The 23525-nt window shown below is 45.0% G+C and overlaps 1 protein-coding gene across 1 annotated transcript in view; it reads left to right on the forward strand.

Annotated features, from left to right (window-relative positions):
• cdc16 (cell division cycle 16 homolog (S. cerevisiae)) overlaps positions 1–23525 on the forward strand; it is a 54117-nt gene that overhangs the window by 26304 nt on the left and 4288 nt on the right. The window contains exons 14-15 of the mRNA XM_078402199.1: positions 3353–3416; positions 13669–13730. Of these exons, the coding sequence (XP_078258325.1) occupies positions 3353–3416; positions 13669–13730 (126 nt within the window). The remainder of the gene's footprint in view (positions 1–3352; positions 3417–13668; positions 13731–23525) is intronic.

Raw genomic sequence — 23525 nt, forward strand, 5'->3', positions numbered from 1 at the left:
GATTGAATTCTTCCAGGAATTCAGAATGTTTAATTATTTTAAATCCATAAATGAAAGATTGAGGCAAATGGAGGAGATATAATTGAACAGAATCAGGATAAACAGAAAGGAATGATTATGAGGTGAGGTGAAATGGAAGGAGACGTGTGGGTGGGGGAGGTATAAATGCTAGCATTTTGCTATGCTGTATATTCAAAGTAATTCTACGAATTCAAGTTATAATGTGTGTTACCAATTTGATGATGGCTGGATCAGGCTATTAGAAAATCACGCCTATCCGTTTGTGGTAATTTTCTTCTTTTCCCTCAATGAGGGGAATGCCTCCTATTCTCCCTTTATATAGCTTGTCTAATTTTTCCCGTTCCATTTTGCTAGATGAACCCCAATGTGATGTTGTCCAGAAGATGACAGAAGTCACCTACTTCCACATGAAATACCTGAGAATTACAGAGATGCAAATAAGAAAGGAACAGAAATGTTAGAAAGGGCTAGAGAGAAAGTAGTATCGCAGCAGTAGACATGTAGAAATGTTGTAGTAGATACATTACGAAGTAGAGAATCTATGAGGAATTATGTGATGGCCACATTCCATTCCATAGCTGGGCCTCTGCTATCAGTGCTGAGGCAGTTCAAGCTGGAAATACAAGACTGTTGAGTACTGAGGTGTTGTTCAGGCTTGGGGACAGTGAACAGGGTATCAGGTAATACAGTAATACAGAGCTTTATTTGTCATTCGGCACCAAGGTACCGAACGAGATTACGTTACCAGCAGTCACACAAAAAAAAAGAACACAAGACACACAACCCCAACACAAACATCCATCACAGTGACTCCAAACACCCCCTCACTGTGATGGAGGCAACAAAACTTCCGCTCTCTTCCCCACGCCCAAGTCCCCGCGGCCGAGCTGCACCGGGCGCTGAAACATCCCGCGGCCGAGCCGGGCGATGGAAGGCCCCGCGGCCGTACCGTGCGCAGCTAAGTCCCGCGGCCGAGCCGCGCCGGGCGATGGAAGGCCCCGCGGCCGAGCCGCACCAGCGATGTAAAGTCCCGCGGCCGAGCCGCGCCGGGCGATGTTAGGTCCCGCGGCCGAGCCGCGCCGGGCGATGGAAGGCCCCGCGGCCGAGCCGCACCAGTGATGTAAAGTCCCGCGGCCGAGACGCGCCGGGCGATGGAAGGCCCCGCAGCCGAGCCGCACCTGGCGCTGAACCGTCCCCCGGCCATATCGGGCGATGGAAGGCCCCGCGGCCGAGCCGCACCGGGCACTGTTAAGTCCAGCGGCCGAGCCGCACCGGGCGATGGAAGGCCCCGCGGGCGATGGAAGGCCCCGCGGCCGATCCTTATTAATGGATCTTATCCTTTGTTCTGTGGTGAGGTTGCCTGACATTTTCAGCAATTTTCTCCCCACCATGAAGATAATACACAGACCCCAGAGTTAAAATACCCTGGTTCAAAACTAACTCAGATTGAATAGAGTGATACAGCGTGGAAACAGGCCCTCGGCCCAACTTACCCACACTGGCCAACATGTCCCAGCTACACTAGTCCAACCTGCCCGTATTTGGTCCATATTTCTCCAAATCTGTCCTATCCATGTACTTGTCTTAACTGTTTCTTAAACGTTGGGATAGTCCCATACATCCACACCCTTTGTGTGAAAAAGGTTCCCCTCAAATTCCTATTAAATCCTTTCCCCTTCACCATAAACCTATGTCCTTTGGTCCTTGATTCACTTACTCTGGGCAAGAGACTGTGCATCTACCCAATCTATTCTTCTCATGATTTTATGCACCTCTATAAGATCATTCCTGATCCGCCTGCGCTCCAAGGAATAGAGTCCCAGTCTACTGAATCTCTTTCTATAGCTCAGAATCTCTCTCTATAGCTCAGTATCTTTGTTTTGAGTATAAAATTTTCAGAGTCTAAATTTGTGTAGAAAAGCACATGGCTAACTGTCCCAACACAAACATTCTCTCAAAGATAATTGTCAGGAGACTGAACAAGAGAGTGGGAATAATTTGAACGCTCTTTCCGTGTCCTATCACGCTTCTCCGTTAGGATAGTTTGTCTGTTTGTTTTTATGTTATGATTGTTTATGTAAAGCGCTTTGAGCTTCTGGAAAGGCGCTATATAAAATAAATGCTTATTATTATTATATTATTATTATCACAAACTAAATGGGCTGAATGTGTGTGTGAGGCACAATGTATGTTAACAGAGTTGTCTGTTAGCCAATTTGTGTATTTATAGTGTGACTAGACACTGTAGTATGTACAAAACAACCCTAGTTTAGGACAGGGGTTAGTTGAACGTGATGATGCCGGATAACAGACTGAGGAAGTTTGATGGGTCTCAAATGACTTGCTAATTTTTTTAGATGTACCATAGAAAGCATCTTATCAAGATACATCACAGCTTGGTTTGACAACCATTCTTCCCAAGCTCACAATAAATTGCAGAGTCAAAAGTCGAGAGTGATTAACTGTCGTTTGTTCTGAAAACGGAACAATAGAATCCTTGCGTGCAGTGGCATAGCAGAGATGTAAACACAATACTCGCAGATAACATATAATATACAAAAAAAATCAATAAATTAATAGCCCTCAATACTAGTACAATAGAAGGCGCAGCCCAGTACCTTGGCAAACCAGCCACCATGCTCTCCCACCATTAATTCCCCATTGATTCTATCTGCTTCATGCTGTCTCGTCGGGAAACCAGCCAACGTAATTAAGGACCACTCATACCCCAGCCATTCCCTCTTCTCCCATTGGGCAGAAGATACAAAGGCTTAAAATTGCCTCCTTACAGCGCCAGAGATCTGGATTCAATCCTAATTTCTGGTGTTGTCTGTACGCAGTTTGAACTTTCTCCTGTGACCACAGGGTGCTCCGGATTCTTCCCACACTCAAGACGTTCAGGTTCATTCAATCAGGTTTGTTGATTGACTTCTGTAACTTGGACTTTGTCCACAGTGAGTAGGATACAGGGTGTGTATGGGGTCGTCGCAGGTCGGCGCAGACTTGGTGGTCCAAAGGGCCTGTTTCTACACTGTCTCAAGTCTAAAGTCAAAGAAGGTAGTTCCGATTTTCTCCAATTTACTTTGATGTGGCCCTTGCACGCTTTCTTTTATTTGTGCTTTCTCTGTAGCTGCAATACCATATTTTATATTCACATGTGGATTGTTTAGCTGGCTTGTGCACAAAACAAAGTTATTCACTGTATCTCAGTGCACGGGACTATAATTACTGAGTAATGAGATAAAATACCTTTGATTTAACATTAATATCAACAAATTATTTTATTTATCTGCCGTTTTCTTTACTGACATTAACTTAACACGTGTTTCAGTTGGAAGACTGCTGAGAAGTATTTTCGAGATGCATTGGAAAAAGTGAGGGCAATTGGAAATGAGGTAAAGTTTATTTTTTATCTTTCGTTGCTATGTTTCAGTGTAAACTCGTCAACTGGGTGTTGGTAGAATAACTTGTTGTGCTGAGGCTCTGTGCTGTCCAATTGAGTGCTATTTCCATCTGAATGTTACTCAAGAGACCTTTTGCAGTGTTTGATTTTGACATAACTGAAGAGAGTCAGAATGAAATGCTTGAAATGTGCAAAGTATTTCAACACAATCAGCTATTTGAATAAGTGACAAACCTCTGGACAGGGATGAATGTTCAGTTGCTGAATGGCGCGCAGCGATAGAGTTGCTGCCTTGCAGCGCCAGAGACCCGGGTTCAGTCCTGATTACGGGTACTGTCTGTACGGAGTTTGTACCTTCTCCGCGTAACCGGTGTTTTCTCCGGGTGCTCCAGTTTCCTTCCACGCTCCAAAGACATACAGATTCTAGGTTTATTGGCTTCCATAAAAATTGGAAATTGTCCTTATTGTGTAGGATAGTGTTAGTGTACGGGGATTGCTGCTCAGCGTGGACTTGGTGGGCCGAAGGGCCTGTTTCCACACTGTATCTCAAAACTAAACTAAATACACATTTCGAAACAATTCAATTTATGTAGTATGTCTGAGAGATGTGACAAGGTGGTAATTAATTGAAATTATTTTAGTGCTTCAACGTACGATCTCTTACTAGTTTTCTTCCCACTCTGTTTAATTTTCTGCTCTGAATTTCTCACTAAGCTATTTCACTTTCGGCTTATACTTTAAGTAAGCCTCTTTCCTAAGATAAGGCAAACCTATAGGTGTGTAGACCTTTGCATACTCACATTCAGTTTTTGCCTAGATGCTAGTTCAAATTGGTTTTGTCTCTCGCATGTCTGCCCCATACTACTGCTGGTCCTGCAACTTCCCTTTGAAAATAGCCTATGCTCTAACCTTTTACTTTCTAATCTTTGTTTCATTCAAATTATTTCCTTTTACTAATGGAATCGTGCCTGCAATGCTGTATTTGAAGAATTTGATTGAAACTGCAGTAAGTGTAGGAAAGAACTGCACATGCTGGTTTAAACCTAATTTGAGGAAGGACATTCTTGCTATTGAGGGAGTGTAGCGTAGGTTCACAGGGTTAATTCCCGGGATGGCGGGACTGTCATATGATGAAAGAATGGAGCGACTGGGCTTGTATTATCTGGAATTTAGAAGGATGAGAGGGGATCTTATAGGAACATATAACATTATTAAGAAATTGGAAACATGTTCCCGATGTTGGGGGAACCCAGAACCAGGGGTCACTGTTAAGAATAACGGATATGCCATTTAGAAACATAGAAAATAGGTGCAGGAGGAGGCCATTCTGCCCTTAAAGCCAGCGCCACCACTGATTGTGATCATGGCTGATCATCTACAATCAGTAACCCTTGCCTGCCTTCTTCCCATACCCCTTGATTCGCTTGCCCCAAGAGATCCATTTAACTCTCTTTTAAATTCATCCAGTGAATTAGTCTCCACTGCCTTCTGTGGTAGAGAATTCATAACTGTCTGGGTGAAAAACCTTTACCTCGTCTCCATTCTAAACTGTGGCCCATGGTTTTGGACATCGGGAACATGTTTCCTGCCTCTAGCGTGTCCAATCCAGTTTTGGTCCCCTAATCTGAGGAAGACATCCTTGCTATTGAGGGAGTGCAGTGTAGGTTCACTAGGTTAATTCCCAGAATGGCAGGACTGCCGTATGTTGAAAGACTGGAAAGACTGGGATTGTATACACTGGAATTTAGAAGGATGAGAGGGGATCTTATTGAAACATATAAGATTATTAAGGGATTGGACACGTTGGAGGCAGGAAACATGTTCCCAATGTTGGGAGAGTCCAGAACCAGGGGCCACAGTTTAAGAATAAGGCCATTTAGAACGAAGATGAGGAAAAACCTTTTCACTCAGAGAGTTGTGAATCTGTGGAATTCTCTGCCTCAGAAGGCAGTGGAGGCCAATTCTCTGGATGCTTTCAAGAGAGAGCTAGATAGAGCTCTTAAAGATAGCGGAGTCAGGGGGTATGGGGAGAAGGCAGGAACAGGGTACTGATTGTGAATGATCAACCACGATCACAGTGAATGGTGGTACTGGCTCGAAGGGCTGAATGGCCTACTCCTGCACCTATTGTCTATAGTCTATTGTCTATTATCCCTTAATAATCTTATATGTTTCAATAAGATCCCCTCGCATCCTTCTAAATTCCAGTAAATACAATCCCAGTCTTTCCAATCTTTCCTCAAATTACAGTCTCGCCATCCCGGGGATTAACTTCATGAACCTAGGTTGCACTCCCTCAATAGCAAGGATGTCCTTCCTCAAATTAGGAGACCAAAAGTGCACGCAATACTCACCAGGGTCCTGTACAACTGCAGAAGGACCTCTTTGCTTCTATACTCAAATCTTCTCATTATGAAGGCCAACATGTCATTAGTTTTCTTCACTGCCTGTTGTACCTGAATGTTTAGAACAGAGATGAGGAAAAACCTTTTCACACTGAGAGTTGTGAATTTGTGGAATTCTCTGCCTCAGAAGGCAGTGGAGGCTGATTCACTGGATGCATTCAAAAGAGAGTTAGATAGAGTTCTTTGGGCTGGTGGAATCAAGGGGTATGGGGAGAAGGCAGGAACGGGGTACTGATTGTGGATGATCAGCCATGATCACAAAGAATGGTGGTGCTGGCTTGAAGGGCCGAATGGCCTACTCCTGCACCTATTGTTTATGTATCTAAATCGAAGGTAGACATAAAATGCTGGAGTAACTCAGCGGGACAGGCAGCATCTGTTAAGAGAAGGAATGGGTGTCATTTCAGGTCAAGAGCATTCTTAAGACTGCAGTATAATATTTTGAAAGAATGTCCAGATTGAATTGACAGGAATGTAATGAACTGATCATTGATCATTATTCTGATACGCAATTTTTTTTTGGAAAAAAATTGTCTTCGGTCTCTGCAATTGCAGCATTTGGATTGTGATATAATTCACCTGTGGGGTGAATTGATTTGTTTTCTTTGAGATTGAACAATCTCTCAGCAGGAGGAGAAAATTGGTTGGCAGACAGGAAACAAAAAGCAGGGAGTAATGGGTCCCTTTCAGAATGGCAGGCAGTGACTAGTGGGGTACCTCAAGGCTCAGTGCTGGAACTGCAGCTATTTACAATGTACATTAATGATTTAGATGAAGGGGTTAAAAGTAACATTAGCAAATTTGCAGATGACACAAAGCTGGGTGGCAGTGTGAACTATGAGGTGGATGTTATGAGGATGCAGGGTGACTTGGACAGGTTGGCTGAGTGGGCAGATGCCTGGCAGATGCAGTTTAATGTGGATAAATGTGAGGTTATCCACTTTGGTGGCAGGAACAAGAGGGCAGATTATTATCTGAATGTTGTTAAGTCAGGAAAAGGGGAAGTGCAACGAGATGTGGGTGTCCTTGTACACCAGTCACTGGAAGTAAGCATGCAGGTACAGCAAGCAGTGAAGAACGCTAATGGCATGTTGACCTTCATAACAAGAGGAGTTGAGTATGGGAGCAAAGAGGTCCTTCTGTAGTTGAACAGGGCCCTGGTGAGACCACACCTGGAGTATCGTGTGCAGTTCTGGTCTCCAAATTTGAGGAAGGACATTCTTGCTATTGAGGGCTGCAGCATAGGTTCACGCGGTGATGGCGGGACTGTCATATGTTGAAAGAATGGAGCGACTGGGCTTGTATACACAGGAATTTAGAAGGATGAGAGGGAATCTTATTGAAACATATAAGATTATTAAGGGATTGGACACGTTAGAGGCAGGAAACATGTTCCCAATGTTGGGGGAGTCCGGAACCATGGGCCACAGTTTAAGAATAAGGGGAGCCAATTTTGAATGGAGATGAGTAAAAACTTTTTCACCCAGAGAGTTGTGAATCTGTGGAATTCTCTGCCTCAGAAGGCAGTGGAGGCTGATTCTCTGGATGCTTTCAAGAGTTAGATAGAACTCCTAAAGATAATAATAATAATAATCCATTTATTTTATATAGCGCCTTATCACATGCTCAAAGCGCTTTACAAAAACAATTAACATAGAAACAAACAGACAAACTATCCTGACGGAAAAGCGGCGAATACTCAACGCCAGCGTCCTCTCACGTCAGGGTCCGGCAGTAGACATTAAAAAGCACAAGACACACAGATATAATTTTTTACACAAAACAGCCATCACAGTGATTGCTCTAGGCATACCCTCACTGTGATGGAAGGCAAAGTCTTATCTCCTCCTCATTCTTCTCCCGTGGTGCCACGAGGTGATCGAGGCTCCCAACTTTTTGAAGCCCCCACCGGGCGATTGGAAAGTCCCAGGGCCGAGCCGAGCAGGCCGATGAAAGTCCTGAGCCCCCACCGGGCGATGGAAAGTGCTGCGGCCGAGCCACGCAGGGCGATGAAAGTCCTGAGCCCCCACCGGGCGATGTAAAGTGCTGCGGCCGGGCCACGCAGGACGATGAAGGGCCTGCGGGCGGGTTGATCGTACCTCGCGCTTCAGGGCGGTCGAAGCTGCTACGGCTGGAGCTCCCAAAAGCCGGTCGCCAGCCAGGGACCTGCGAACTCCCGATGTTGCGGTCTGCAGGGCCCACGGCCGAAGCCTCCGAGATGGTAAGTCCAGGCCCTGCGACCGGAGTCTTTGAGGTCAATCCCAGCTGGAGGCTGCCGACTCCACGATGTTAGGCCGTAGCGCGAACGGAGATACGACACGGTAAAGGTCGCATCTCCGTTGAGGAGGAGATTTGAAAAAAAGGTTTCCCCCAACCCCCCCCACCACCCCCCTACATACACAGAATTAAAAATAAAACAAAACGTACATTTAACAACGACAATGACAAAAAACCCCCCAAAAAACGGAGAGACTGCCGGTGAGCCGCAGCTGCAGAACACAGCCACGCGGAGTGAAGGGATATAGGGAGACGGCAGGAATGGGGTACAGATTGTGGATGATCAGCCATGATCACCCTCAATGGCAGTGCTGGCTCGAAGGGCCGAATTGCTTTTTCCTGCACCATTGTCTATAAGCAAGTGTTTGTTTGCTGGATGATGCGAAAGTTGGCTGAGAATTTTGCTGAAGACATATTCTTGGAATAGGTAAAAAGATTTGAATCTGCTGATGCCTTGGGCAATCTCGGTACCTCCCTGATATATTGCATCTGATGTTTTTTTTGTAATTTAGTTTCAAGCAAACAACAAACGGGTAGACTAAACAATGTTGAATTTAATGCTGCTAATTGTGAGATCATATACTTTGAGAAGACTGTTTGACCGCAGAAGTATGTAGGTGACGAGAAAACAGAGTTGGTGAGGAAGAAGCTGAATGTGAGGAGGGTGGGTGTGTGGAAAGAAAGGGTATGTGTGCATCTGGGTGGATGGAGAGATTGGTTGGGGGGGGGGGGGGCAGTGGCGGTTGGAATCAGGATACCTGAAATTGATAGAATTCAACTCGACCAAGTGGACCCGTTGGGCCCAAACCTGCATTGGTGCAGCACCCTCCTCTTCCCCCCTTCCCCCACCCCTCCCACCATCCCCCCTTCCCCACCTCCCTCCACCCCCCTCCCTTCCCCTTCCCCCCACTCCATCCACCTCAACCCCACTTATCCTCCCTCCCGAGGAGATAGATTTAAACTTTAAAATGTGAATAACAAAAAATATAACACCGATATAACACCATTTGAATGAAACTTCTTCCATTCACACCAAAGGGACGACAATAAGGAGGAGATAAGATTTTTCTTTGCCTTCCACCGCATTCTCAACTTTCTTACTACTTTCCACAAACTATGCCCCCAGATCTGTCTTGTCTTGGATATTTTTCAAAATTATGTCAAGTTTATTTTGACTTTTCTCATTTTTTCTACCAAAATGGAATACTTTGCATTTCTCTGCATTAAGTTTCATGTCACTTCTCCATCCATTCAATTAAATTTTGAAGGTTTTTTTAACTATCCTCACATTTTCTTAAACCCAAACCTAAAGTTTTATGATTTGTTCATGTTTAACAAAGTTGTTTCATTTATATTTTTGAAGATGATTATTCCCTCTTAACGTCATACCAATTATGAAAAAAACTAATTGCAAGGCTCGTACGGTCGGTCCTTGAAAGTCCTTGAATTTGAAACTTATCACTTTTTATGATAAAGGCATTAATTCATGCAGAGTAATGTGGCGTTTTTTCATTGTTTATAATGAGCATTTTTATTAAAAGTCGGGAAACATTGTTAGACATGTTTGTCTTTGTCGCCTATTTTTCCCTCCACTCCGCCGCCGCTCACCCCAGGGCTTCTGAACAACTACAACACTTATGTTTGTTCTTATTTCGTTGCGCTAAAGGGAGACAGGGCCGGGGAAGAGAGTGGAGGAGCGGCTCAGATCTTGCTGGTGCTGGGAGAGAGAAAGGGGAGAGAGCAGCCCCCGCAAGTGGCGGCGCTCCTTCACCGAACCCTCTGATGCCCTCCCCCTCCCCGTGCTCCCACTCTTACCTGCTGCTCCCTCTACCCCCGACTCCCTCTACCCCCGGCTCTCTCTCTGCCCCCGGCTCTCTCTCTGCCCCCGGCTCTCTCTCTGCCCCCGGCTCTCTCTCTGCCCCCGGCTCTCTCTCTGCCCCCGGCTCTCTCTCTGCCCCCGGCTCTCTCTCTGCCCCCGGCTCTCTCTTACCCCTCCTCTCGCTCTTACCCCCCTCTCTTTCTCTTACCCCCCCCTCTCTCTCTCTTACCCCCCTCTCTCTCTTACCCTTCTCTCTTGACCTCCCTCTCTCTCACCCACTCCTCTCTCTTCTCACCACCCTCCTCTCTCTCTCTCTCACCCCCTCTCTCTCTCACCCCCTCTCTCTCTCACCCCCTCTCTCTCTCACCCCCTCTCTCTCTCAACCTCTCTCTCTCTCACCCTCTCTCTCTCTCACCCCCTCTCTCTCTCACCCCCTCTCTCTCTCTCACCCCCTCTCTCTCTCTCTCTCACCCCCTCTCTCTCTCTCGCCCCCTTCTCTCTCACCCCCCTCTCTCTCTCACCCCCCTCTCTCTCTCAACCCCCTCTCTCTCTCTTACCCCCTCTCTCTCTCTCTTACCCCCCCTCTCTCTCTCTTACCCCCCTCTCTCTCTCTTACCCCCTCTCTCTCTCTTACCCCCCTCTCTCTCACCCCCCCTCTCTCTCTTACCCCCTCTCTCTCTCTTACCCCCTCTCTCTCTCTTACCCCCTCTCTCTCTCTTACCCCCCTCTCTCTCTCTTACCCCCCTCTCTCTCTCTTACCCCCCTCTCTCTCTCTTACCCCCATCTCTCTCTTACCCCCCTCTCCCTCTCTCTTACCCTCCCTCTCCCTCTCTCTTACCCCCTCTCTCTCTTACCCCCCTCTCTCTCTACCCCCCTCTCTCTCTATCCCCTATCTCTCTATCCCCTATCCCCCCCCTCTCTCTCTCACTCTCCCCTCTCTCTTTCCCAGTGCCAGCGAGATCTGCGCCGTACCTCCACTCTCTTCCACGGCCCCGTCTCCCTCGAGCGCTGCGAAATAAGAATAAACACAAGTGTTGTGGTTGTTGTTCAAAAGTCCCGCATTATCGGGGTGAGCGGTGGCGGTGAGGAGGGGAGTTTCTTTGGGTTTGTTGTTTGCGAGGGGGTGCTGCGATCTCTTACCTTGTCCCGCCTCTGGGTCGGTGGCAATCCGCTCTCCGGTGAACCTTCGCCGACAGCTTCTGCCTCCAATCCCCACCGCCGCAGCCACGGTTCCACTACTCCGGGACAAGTTAAAGAGTCGGGGAGTGTTGAGGGGAACTTGCCACATAAAGCAAAAATAAACCGACAGAAGCATCGTAGTTTTTTACTAACTAACCAAATTATATACACCAAATTAACAGTTTTGAAAACAATATTTTCTTACCTGTACGGAGAAAAACTGGAAAAAATATCAATGTTTCTGGATTTCGGTCCTTGAAAATGGGGTTTTTGAACCTTGAAAGTCTTTGAAAAGTCCTTGAATTTTTCGCTGTACCAAGTGTACGAACTCTGTACTTGGTACACATTTCATTAACACCACAAGAATCCCATAAACTGCCACACCTATTTTCAAGGGTTTTTCCTGGTTGTGTTTTTGCAAGTCATTGACGCATTAAGTTAAGTAGTATACTCTGTAGGTAATTTCACACCAGATATTGCCAAACTTCCTATTTTTGTGGCGCTGCATGTAGAATTTAATTTGCTGGGATTTATGCAATGTATGCAGTAATCTTCACATATTTGAAATCTGATCACTCCCTTTATGTGTTACCGAAATTGCCTGCCACCGTGAAACAGTTCCAAGAATTCTCTTCCTCCAGAATTCTTGCTGTTGTTTATAATTTGTTTCTCCATTTATTTCCCTACTAACAATCCTGATTCTTAAATGATAAATTGCCTAAATTGGCTAAAGTGAAATGAAACCTTTTGTTGTAATTAACATTTTGTTCATTAACATATTTTCAATTATAAACATTCAATCAGTCCAGAAGCAAATATCCCATCGGCATCAACTCGAGAAATGTAAGGAAATGGCGTTGGGAATGTGAAGCAATGTTTTGAAATAAATTCAACAAATTACAATGAAAGATAATGGCAATCAATTGGAGCTGAAATTAAATGTAACTACAATTTGCGATAAGTCTGCAGTAAAACAAGAACCGTAGCCAGATATATTTAACAAAGAGTGAGGTATATTTTACAACTTTCTTCCTAAAGTAATGTTGCAGGGAAATGTCATGTTGAGCAATGAAACGCTAAATTTAAAAATAAACAACCGTATCTTGTCAATCAGTGAACTGCGACTAGGTTAATTCCCGGAATGGCGGGACTGTCGTATGTTGAAAGACTGGAGCGACTAGACTTGTATACACTGGAATTTAGAAGGATGAGAGGGGATCTTATCGAAACATATAAGATTATTAAGGGGTTGGACACGTTAGAGGCAGGAAACATGTTCCCAATGTTGGGGGAGTCCAGAACCAGGGGCCACAGTTTAAGAGTAAGGGGTAGGCCATTTAGAACGGAGATGAGGAAAAACTTTTTCAGTCAGAGAGTTGTAAATCTGTGGAATTCTCTGCCTCAGAAGGCAGTGGAGGCCAATTCGCTGAATGCATTCAAGAGAGAGCTTGATAGAGCTCTTAAGGATAGCGGAGTCAGGGGGTATGGGGAGAAGGCAGGAACGGGGTACTGATTGAGAATGATCAGCCATGATCACATTGAATGGTGGTGCTGGCTCGAAGAGCCGAATGGCCTACTCCTGTACCTATTGTCTATTGACTGCGGTATTTTGCTGTAGACAGAATTAAAGCCAATTTACTTCTACAAACAGCAAAGTCACGATGAAAAGATCATTTGTTTCCAGTGAAATTGGTTGAGGATGAAATCCAGGGCATTAGGAATAGACAGTATACCTGCTTCCAGTTCTGCACTGGGATATATTATGTTCCCCAGAGAGGGTAGACCGGGTTTTAGTTAGAGACGTAGAGCCATACAGGCCAACGTCCGTGCCAACCAAGCTTCTACTTCCTCAGACGGCTTCGGAGAGGTCGTCACATAACTCTCACCAACTTCTGCAGATGCACCATAGAAAGCATTTTATTGGGATGCACCCAGCATACCCATGGTTTGGGAACAGCTCCATCCAAGACCGAAAGAAATTGCAGAGAATTGTGGACGCAGCCCAAACCATCGCACAAACCAACCTCCCTTCCATTTACTCCATTTATTCCTCACGCTGCCTCGCCAAGGCCAGCAGCATAATAGCAACATGGCCACTCCTTCTACTCCCCTCTCCCATCGGGCAAAAGGTATAGAAGTGTGAAAACACACACCTCCAGATTTAGGGACAGTTTCTTCCCAGCTGTTATCAGGCAACTGAACCACGCTACCGCATCTGAACAGAACCATCGTACAACAACTAGAGAGCAGACCAGAACTACTATCTACCTCATTGGTGACCCTCAAGCTATCTTTGATCAGACTTTACTGACTTTATCTTGCACTAAACTTTATTCCCTTATTATGTATACACTCTGTGAATAGATTGATTGTAATCACGTGTTGTCTTTCTGCTGACTGGTTAGCATACAACAAAAGCTTTTCATTGTACCTTAGTGCATGTGACAATAGACAATAGGTGCAGGAGGAGGCCATTCGGCCCTTCGATAGACTGAACAATAGAATGAACTGAACTGATGCCTTGTAACTGAGTAATGTCTTTAATGTTTCTGTTTTCTTTGCAGGTAACTGTTGATAAATGGGAGCCTTTAATGAACAATTTGGGACATGTATGTAGGAAACTCAAGTAAGTACTAAGTCCTTCCAAGTGAAACTCACAGTACCAAGTCCTCCGCACGGTAGCGCAGCGGTAGAGTTGCTGCTTTACAGCGAATGCAGCGCCGGAGACTCAGGTTCGATCCTGACTACGGGTGCTGCACTGTAAGGAGTTTGTACGTTCTCCCCGTGACCTGCGTGGATTTTCTCCGAGATCTTCGGTTTCCTCCCACACTCCAAAGACATACAGGTATGTAGGTTAATTGGCTGGGTAAATGTAAAAAAATAATAATAAATTGTCCCTAGTGGGTGTAGGATAGTGTTAATGTACGGGGATCACTGGGCGGCACGGACTTGGAGGGCCGAAAAGGCCTGTTTCCGGCTGTATATATATGATATGATATGATATGATATGATATGATTTATTTCCAGTGAAATTGGTTGAGGATGAAATCCAGGGCATCAGGAGTAGACAGTATACCTGCTTCCAATTCTGCACTGGGATATATTATGTTCCCCAGAGAGGGTAGACTTAGTTTTAGTTAGAGACGTAGAGCCATTCAGCATGGAAATAGACCAATGTCCTTTGTGGAAATAGGCCAACGTCCAACTGTGGATAAGCCATAATTATTACATTCAGTGTATACTGTCAGAACTTTCCTGCATTGGAGAAACCAAACAACGATTGGTTGACTACCTGGTGGAGTATCTGTGTCCACTTTGCCAGAGTGACTCGGAGCTTTAATTCTCCACCTCACTTCCACTAACATGTCTGCCTGTGTCCTCCTGCATTGTTACAATGGGGCCAAGGTGAGCTTATGAAACAGCATCTCTTCTTTCATCTTGGACCGTTACAGAATTCTGACTCCGTTCATGTAACTTGCTTTCTCTGTGTTAGAATGGGCTACTTATGGCTTCGATCTGTGATATGTTTCTGCGGTTTCTCTCTTTATTGGGACAGCCAGGCATATTCTGTAGCCGTATATTTCACAACCCTCTCAATCCTTTGTTTTCGCACTAATTGGCTCATTTTCTAGTTATTTGTTTTCTCTCTCTGTCCCTTCATTAAGATCACCTCAGCAGTTTACACCTGCAGATGTTAAATTCCTCATTTCTACTGTTTTTACACCACAGCAACACCGGTGGCCTCAATGTATCAGGGATATTATCTTTGGCCTAACTGACTCTCTTCCCCCATCTTCTTTGCAATTTAAAACAAATCTGTTTTTTCGTTCCTTTTGACAAAGGGTGTTTAACCTGAATCTTTTAACTGTTTCTCATTCCACAGCTGCTGTCTGTTTTGGAGTTTGCTTATTACTTGACATATATCTACACGAGAGAGAGAGAGAGAGAAGTAGACGGATCTTGGAATATAAATATGCTGATAACTAAAAGTCCCACTGCTCCCTTCATTGAAATAGGTTAACAAGGCCATAAAATAAACCAAAACACAAGCATTAAGATCTTCTTCAGATAGAGTTTAAAAAGTGGGGAAATTATCGTTGACTGGTACACTTTGGATCACAATCTATTGTGGGTATTTCTGGTCACTTAATGATGTACTGGACATGATTCAATAAAGATTCATACACCATGTATAAATTATTCACAGTGTGAAGGGTTTAAATGGGGTGCAATTCCTCAAAAGTGTTCAGGAGAGTTTTCTCAAGCAATATGTAGAGCCCCCCACACGTGAGACGGCAACATAGGATCTAGTATTGGGAAATTGGGAAGAGCAAGTTAATGAACATAGAAACATAGATGCAGGAGTAGGCCATTCGGCCCTTCGAGCCTGCACCGCCATTCAATATGATCATGGCTGATCATCCAGCTCAGTAGCCTGTACCTGCCTTCTCTCCATACCCCCTGATCCCTTTAGCAAAAAGGGCCACATCTAACTCCCTCTTAAATATAGCCAATGAACTGGCCTCAACTACCTTCTGTGGCAGAGAATTCCACAGACTCACCACTCTCTGTGTGAAGAAATGTTTTCTCATCTCGGTCCTAAAAGACTTCCCCCTTATCCTTAAGCTGTGACCCCTGGTTCTGGACTCCCCCAACATCGGGAACTATCTTCCCGCATCTAGCCTCTCCAACCCCTTAAGAATTTTATATGTTTCTATAACATCCCCCCTCAGTCTTCTAAATTCCAGCGAGTACAAGCCCAGTCTATCCAGTCTTTCCTCATATGCAAGTCCCGCCATCCCAGGGATTAATCTGGTGAACCTTCTCTGTACTCCCTCTAAGGCAAGAACGTATTTCCTCAGGTTAGGAGACCAAAACAGCACACAATACTCCAGGTGCGGTCTCACCAAGGCCCTGTACAACTGCAGCAGAACCTCCCTGCTCCTAAACTCAAATCCTCTTGCTATGAATGCCAACATACCATTCGCTTTCTTCACTGCCTGCTGCACCTGCATGCTTGCTTTCAATGACTGGTGCACCATGACACCCAGGTCACGTTGCATCTCCCCTTCTCCCAATCGGTCACCATTCAGGTAATACTCTGCTTTCCTGTTCCTGCCGCCAAAGTGGATAACCTCACATTTATCCACATTATATTGCATCTGCCATGCATTTGCCCACTTGCCTAATCTATCCAAGTCACTCTGCAGCCTCCTAGCATCCTCCTCGCAGCTAACACTGCCACCCAGCTTCGTGTCATCCGCAAACTTAGAGATGTTGCATTCAATTCCCTCGTCCAAATCATTAATATACACTGTAAATAACTGGGATCCCAGCACTGAGCCTTGCGGTACCCCACTAGTCACTGCCTGCCATTCCGAAAAGGACCCGTTTATTCCTACTCTTTGCTTCCTGTCCGCCAACCAATTTTCTATCCACCTCAAAACTGAACCCTCAATACCGTGTGCTTTAAGTTTGTACACCAATCTCCTATGTGGGACCTTGTCGAAGGCCTTCTGAAAGTCCAGATTAAACACATCGACTGGTTCTCCCTTATCCACTCTACTAGTTACATCCTCGAAAAATTCTATAAGATTCGTCAGACATGATTTGCCTTTGGTAAATCCATGCTGACTTTGTCCGATGATTTCACCACTTTCCAAATGTGATGCTATCACATCTTTAATAACTGACTCTAGCATTTTCCCCACTACCGATGTTAGGCTAACTGGTCTATAATTCCCCGTTTTCTCTCTCCCTCCCTTTTTAAAAAGTGGGGTTACATTAGCTACCCTCCAGTCCTCAGGAACTACTCCAGAATCTAAAGAGTTTTGAAAAATTATCACTAATGCATCCACTATTTCTGAGGCTACTTCCTTAAGCACTCTGGGATGCAGCCTATCTGGCCCTGGGGATTTATCTGCCTTTAATCCATTTAATTTACCTAACACCACTTCCCGACTAACCTGGATTTCCCTCAGTTCCTCCATCTCATTAGACCACCGGTCCTCCGCTATTTCCGGCAGACGGTTTATGTCTTCCTTAGTGAAGACAGAACCAAAGTATTTGTTCAATTGGTCTGCCATCTCCTTGTTCCCTATGATCAATTCACCTGTTTCCGACTGCAAGGGACCTACATTTGCCTTAACTAATCTTTTTCTCTTGACATATCTATAAAAGCTTTTGCAGTCTGTTTTTATGTTCCTTGCCAGTTTTCCCTCATAGTCTATTTTCCCTTTCCTAATTAAGCCCTTTGTCCTCCTCTGCTGGACTCTGAATTTCTCCCAGTCCTCTGGTATGCTACTTTTTCTGGCTAATCTGTATGCTTCATCTTTTGTTTTAATACTATCCTTGATTTCCCTTGTTAGCCACGGATGCACTACCTTTCCTGGTTTGTTCTTTTGCCAAACTGGGATGAACACTTGTCGTAGTTCATCCATGCGACCTTTAAATGCCTTCCATTGCATGTCCACCGTCAACCGTTTCAGCATCAATCGCCAGTCTATCTTGGACAATTCACGCCTCATACCCTCAAAGTTACCTTTCTTTAAGTTCAGAACACTTGTTTCTGAATCGACTTTGTCACTCTCCATCCTAATGAAGAACTCTACCATATTATGATCACTCTTGCCCAAGGGGCCTCGCACAACAAGACTGCTAACTAACCCTTCCTCATTACTCAATACCCAGTCTAGAATGGCCTGTTCTCTCGTTGGTTCCTCGACATGTTGGTTTAGAAAACCATCTCTCAAACATTCCAAGAAATCCTCTTCCTCAGCACCCCTGCCAGTTTGGTTCACCCAATCTATATGCAGATTGAAGTCACCCATTATAACTGCTGCACCTTTAATGCATGCATTTCTCATTTCCTGCTTGATGCCATCCCCAACCTCACTACTGCTGTTAGGTGGCCTGTACACAACTCCCACTAGCGTTTTCTGCCCCTTAGTGTTTCGTAGCTCTACCCATATCAATTCCACTTCCTCCAAGCTAATGTCCTTCCTTTCCACTGCTTTAATCTCCTCTCTAACCAGTAACGCTACCCCACCTCCTTTTCCTTTCTGTCTATCCCGCCTGAATATAGAATATCCCTGGATGTTGAGCTCCCAGCCTTGGTCACCCTGGAGCCATGTCTCCGTAATCCCAACTATATCATAATCATTAATAACTATCTCCATATTTAATTCATCCACCTTATTACGTATACTCCTTGCATTGAAACACAAAGCCTTCAGGCTTGTTTTTACAACTCTCTTACCCCTTATACAATTATGTTGAAAAGTGGCCCTTTTTGATTTTTGCCCTAGATTTGTCTGCCTACCACTTTTACTTTTCACCTTGCTACCTGTTGCTTCTACCCTCATTTTACACCCCTCTGTCTCTCTGCTCCTGCTCCCATCCCCCTGCCACATTAGTTTAAATCCTCCCCGACAGCACTAGCAAACACTCCCCCTAGGACATTGGTTCCATTCCAGCTCAGGTGCAGACCGTCCTGTTTGTACTGGTTCCACCTCTCCCAGAACTGGTTCCAATGTCCTAAAAATTTGAATCCCTCCCCCTTGCACCATTTTTCAAGCCACGTATTCATCTGAAATATCCTCCTATTCCTACTCTGACTAGCACGTGGCGCTGGTAGTAATCCAGAGATTATTACCTTTGAGGTCCTACTTTTTAGTTTATCTCCTAGCTCTCTAAATTCACCTTGTAGGACCTCATCCCGTTTTTTACCTAAATCGTTGGTGCCAACGTGCACCACGACAACTGACTGCTCACCCTCCCCCTTCAGAATGTCCTGCAGCCGCTCAGAGATATCCCTGACCCTTGCACCAGGGTGGCAACATACCATCCTGGAGTCTCGTTTGCGGCCGCAGAAACGCCTATCTATTCCCCTTACAATTGAATCCCCTATCACTATAGCCCTTCCACTCTTTTTCCTCCCCTCTTTTGCCGCAGAGCCACCCACGGTGCCATGAACTTGGCTGCTGCTGCCTTCCCCTGATGAGCCATCTCCCCCAACAGTATCCAAAATGGCATTTCTGTTTAGGAGGGAGATGACCGCAGGGGACTCCTGCACTACCTGCCTACAGCTACGCTGGCTAGTGGCCACCCGTTTCCTTTCTGTCCGCTTATCTTTTACCTGTGGTGTGGCCAACTCACTATACGTGCTATCCACGACCTCAGCATCGTGGATGCTCCAGAATGAGTCCAACCGCAGCTCCAACCGTTCAATGCGGTTTGCCAGGAGCTGCAGCTGGACACACTTCCTGCACACGTAGTCATCAGTTAATGAAGTGTTGGTGGAGGAGCCTTTTGGGACCAGTGACCACAAGTCGATTAGGTTTAAGATATTTATGGATCTGGACAGAGAGGGCCCACGTGTTAAAATGCTCAACTAGGTTAAGGCCAACTTTGAGGGCATGGCAGAAGGTCTCGCTCAAGTTGACTGGAGCAGGTTATTTGAGGGGAAAGGAACATCAGGCAAGTGGGATGTTTTTAAGTTTGCTGACAAAAGCTCAGGATATTTTCGTCCCTGTTAGAGTGAAGGGCAAAGCAGGCACACGTACAGTGCCCTCCATAATGTTTGGGTCAAGGACCCATCAATTTTTCTATTTGCCTCGGTACTCCACAATTTGAGATTTGTAATATAAAAAAAATTACATGTGGTTAAAGTGCACATTGTCTGATTTTAATAAAGGCCATTTTTATACATTTTGGGTTCACCATGTAGAAATTACAGCTGTGTTCATACATAGTCCCCCCATTTCATGGCACCATGTTTGGGACACAGCAATGTCATGTAAATGAAAGTAGTCATGTTTAGTATTTTGTTGCATATCCTTTGCATTCAAAGACTGTTTGAAGTCTGTGATTCATGGACATCACCATTTGCTGGGTGTCTTCTCTGGTGATGCTCTGCTAGGCCTGTATTGCAGCCATCTTTAGTTTATGCTTGTTTGGGGGGTTAGGTCCCTTCAGTTTTCTCTTCAGCATATAAAAGGCAATGCTCTTTTGGGATCAGATCGGGTGATTGACTTGGCCACTCAAGAATTGACCATTTTATAGCTTTGAAAAACTCCTTTGTTGCTTTAGCAGTATGTTTGGGATCATTGTCTTGCTGTAGAATGAACCGCCGGCCAATGAGTTTTGAGGCATTTGTTTGAACTTGAGCAGACAGGATGTGTCTATCTATACACTTCAGAATTCATTATGCTACTACCATCAGCAGTTGTATCATCAATGAAGATAAGTGAGCCAGTACCTTCAGCAGCCATACATGCTCAGGCCATAACACCCCCACCACAGTGTTTCACAGATGAGGTAGTATGCTTTGGATCTTGGGCAGTTCTCTCCTCCATACTTTGCTCTTGCCATCACTCTGATATAAGTCAATTTTCATCTCATCTGTCCACAAGACCTTTTTCCAGAACTGTGGTTGCTCTTTTAAGTACTTCTTGGCAAACTGTAACCCGGCCATCCTATTTTTGTGGCTAACCAGTGGTTTGCATCTTGCAGCGTAGCCTCTGTATTTCTGTTCATGAAGTCTTCTGCGGACAGTGGTCATTGACAAGTCCACACCTGACTTCTGAAGAGTGTTTCTGATCTGTTGGACAGGTATTTTTCTTCATTATATAGACAGTTCTGCTGTCATCAGCTGTGGAGGTCTTCCTTGACCTACCAGTCCCTTTGCGACTAGTAAGCTCACCAGTGCTCTCTTCTTAATGATGTTCCAAACAGTTGATTTTGGTAAACCTAAGGTTTGGCTGATGTCTCTAACTGTTTTATTCGTTTCTCAGTCTCAAAATGGCTTATTTGACTTTCACTGGCACAACTTTGGTCCTCATGTTGATAAACAGCAATAAAAGTTTCCAAAGGTGATAGAAAGACTGGAGGAAAGACTTGGTGCTGAGAGCTCTCTTATATCTACATTAAGGAGGCAATTAAACACACCTGGGCAATTACAAACACCCGTGAAGCCATGTATCCCAAACATTATAGTGCCATGAAATGGAGGGACAATGTATAAACACAGCTGTAATTTCTACATGGTGAAACCAAAATGTATAAAAATGGCCTTTATTAAAATCTGACAATGTGCACTTTAACCACATGTGATTTTTTGTGTTACAAATCTCAAATTGTGGAGTACAGAGGCAATTAAATAAATGATGGGTCTTTGTTCCAAATATTATTAAGGGCACTGGAAGGAAGTTTGGCTGAAGATAGAAATGTAGGCATTGGTCAAAAACAAGAAGGATGCATGATATAGGTATAGACAGCTGGGGTCAAGTGCATCCCTGGAGGAGTTTCGAGAACTAATGATAAAATGAAAAAGGAAATCGGAAGGGAAAAAGGGGCCAGGAGATTGCTCTGGCAGGTAGCATTAAGGAAATCCCAAATGATTTTATAAATACATAAGGGGGAAAAGGGTAACTAGAGAGAGTGGGGCCTCTTAGGAATCAAAGCGGCCACCTCTGTGTGGAGCCACAGGAGATGGGCAAGGTCCTCAAAGAGTATTTCTCCTCTATTTACCGAGGAGAAAGACAGTAGGACGGAGGAACTTAGGAGAGTCAATGGAAGTGTCTTGAGAGCAGGCAGTGTTACCATCGAAGATGTACTGAAGGTACTATCATGTATGAAGGTAGACAAATCTCTAGGGCCTGATCAGATATATCCGAGGACATTGTGAGAAACTAGAGTGGAAATTGCAGGAGCCCTGGTTGAAATTTATGAGTCATCCTTAAATACAGGAGAGGTGCTGGAAGACTGGAGGGTGGCAAATGTTGTGCCTCGATTCAAGAAGGGCTGCATGGAAAATGCTGGGAACTATTGGCCGGTGAGCTTAACATCTAAAGTTGGAAAGTTATCAGAGAGTATTCTGAGGGATAGGTTATAGACAATAGATGCAGGAGTAGGCCATTCGGCACTTCGAGCCAGCACCACCATTCAATGTGATCATGGCTGATCATTCTCAATCAGTACCCCGTTCCTGCCTTCTCCCCATACCCCCTGACTCCGCTATCCTTAAGAGCTCTATCTAGCTCTCTCTTGAATGCATTCAGTGAATTGGCCTCCACTGCGTTCTGAGGCAGTGAATTCCACAGATTTACAACTCTCTGACTAAAATTTATTTTCCTCATCTCTTCTAAATGGCCTACCCATTTTTCTTAAACTGTGGCCCCTGGTTCTGGACTCCCCCAACATTGGGAACATGTTTCCTGCCTCTAACGTGTCCAACCCCTTAATAATCTTATATGTTTCGATAAGATCCCCTCTCATCCTTCTAAATTCCAGTGTATACAAGCCTAGCCGCTCCAGTCTTTCAACATATGACAGTCCTGCCATTCCGGGAATTAACCTAGTAAACCTACGCTGCACGCCCTCAATAGCAAGAATATTCTTCCTCAAATTTGGAGACCAAAACTGCACACAGTGCTCCAGGTGCGGTCTCACTAGGGCCCTATACAACTGCAGAAGGACTTCTTTGCTCCAATACTCAACTCCTCTTGTTATGAAGGCCAACATTCCAATTGGCTTTCTTCACTGTCTTATACAGATATTTGGATGGGCAAGGGCTGATTCGGGATAGTCAGCATGGTTTTGTACAGGGGAGGTCATGTCTCACAAATCTGAGTTTTTTGAAGACGTGACCAAAAAGGTCAGAGGGCAGAGCTATAAACGTGTACATGGATTTCAATAAGGCATTCACCAAGATTCCGCATGGTAAACTGCTCTGGAAGGTTAGATCGCATGGGATCCAAGGAGAGCTGAATGGATAGCAAATTGACTTCATGGAAGGAAGCAGAGGGTGACGGTGGAAGAATGCTTCTCGGACTGCAGCCTGTAACTAGTTGTGTGCCTCAGGGTTCAGTGCTGGGCATGTTACTGCTTGTCATCTACATCAATGATTTGGATTAGAACATACAGGGCAAGATTAGCAAGCTTGATGATGATACAAAAGTGGGTGGTTTTGCAGATAGTGAAGATGGTTGTGAAAGATTGCAGCAGGATCTTGATCGATTGGCCAGGTGGGCTGAGGAATGGTTGATAGAATTGAATACAGAGAAATGTGAGGTGTTGCATTTTGGGACATCTAACAAAGGGATGACCTACACAGTAGGCCTCTGGGGAGTGTTGGAGAGCAGAGGGGTCTAGGAGTGTAGGTGCATGGTTCCTTGAAGGTCGAGTCGCAGGTAGATAAGGTGGTCAAAAAGGCTTTTAGCACATTCGCCTTCATCAGTCAGAGTATTGAGTATAGAAGTTGGGAGGTCATGTTGCAGTTGCATAAGACGTTGGTGAGACCGCATGTAGAGTATTGTGTTCAGTTCTGGGCACCATGTTATAGGAAAGATATTGTCAAGCGTGATAGGATTCAGAGAAGATTTGCGAGGATGTTGCCAGGACTAGAGGGTCTAAGCTATAG

The sequence above is a fragment of the Rhinoraja longicauda genome, chromosome 7, assembly GCF_053455715.1.
Source record: "Rhinoraja longicauda isolate Sanriku21f chromosome 7, sRhiLon1.1, whole genome shotgun sequence".
Lineage (NCBI taxonomy): Eukaryota > Metazoa > Chordata > Chondrichthyes > Rajiformes > Arhynchobatidae > Rhinoraja > Rhinoraja longicauda.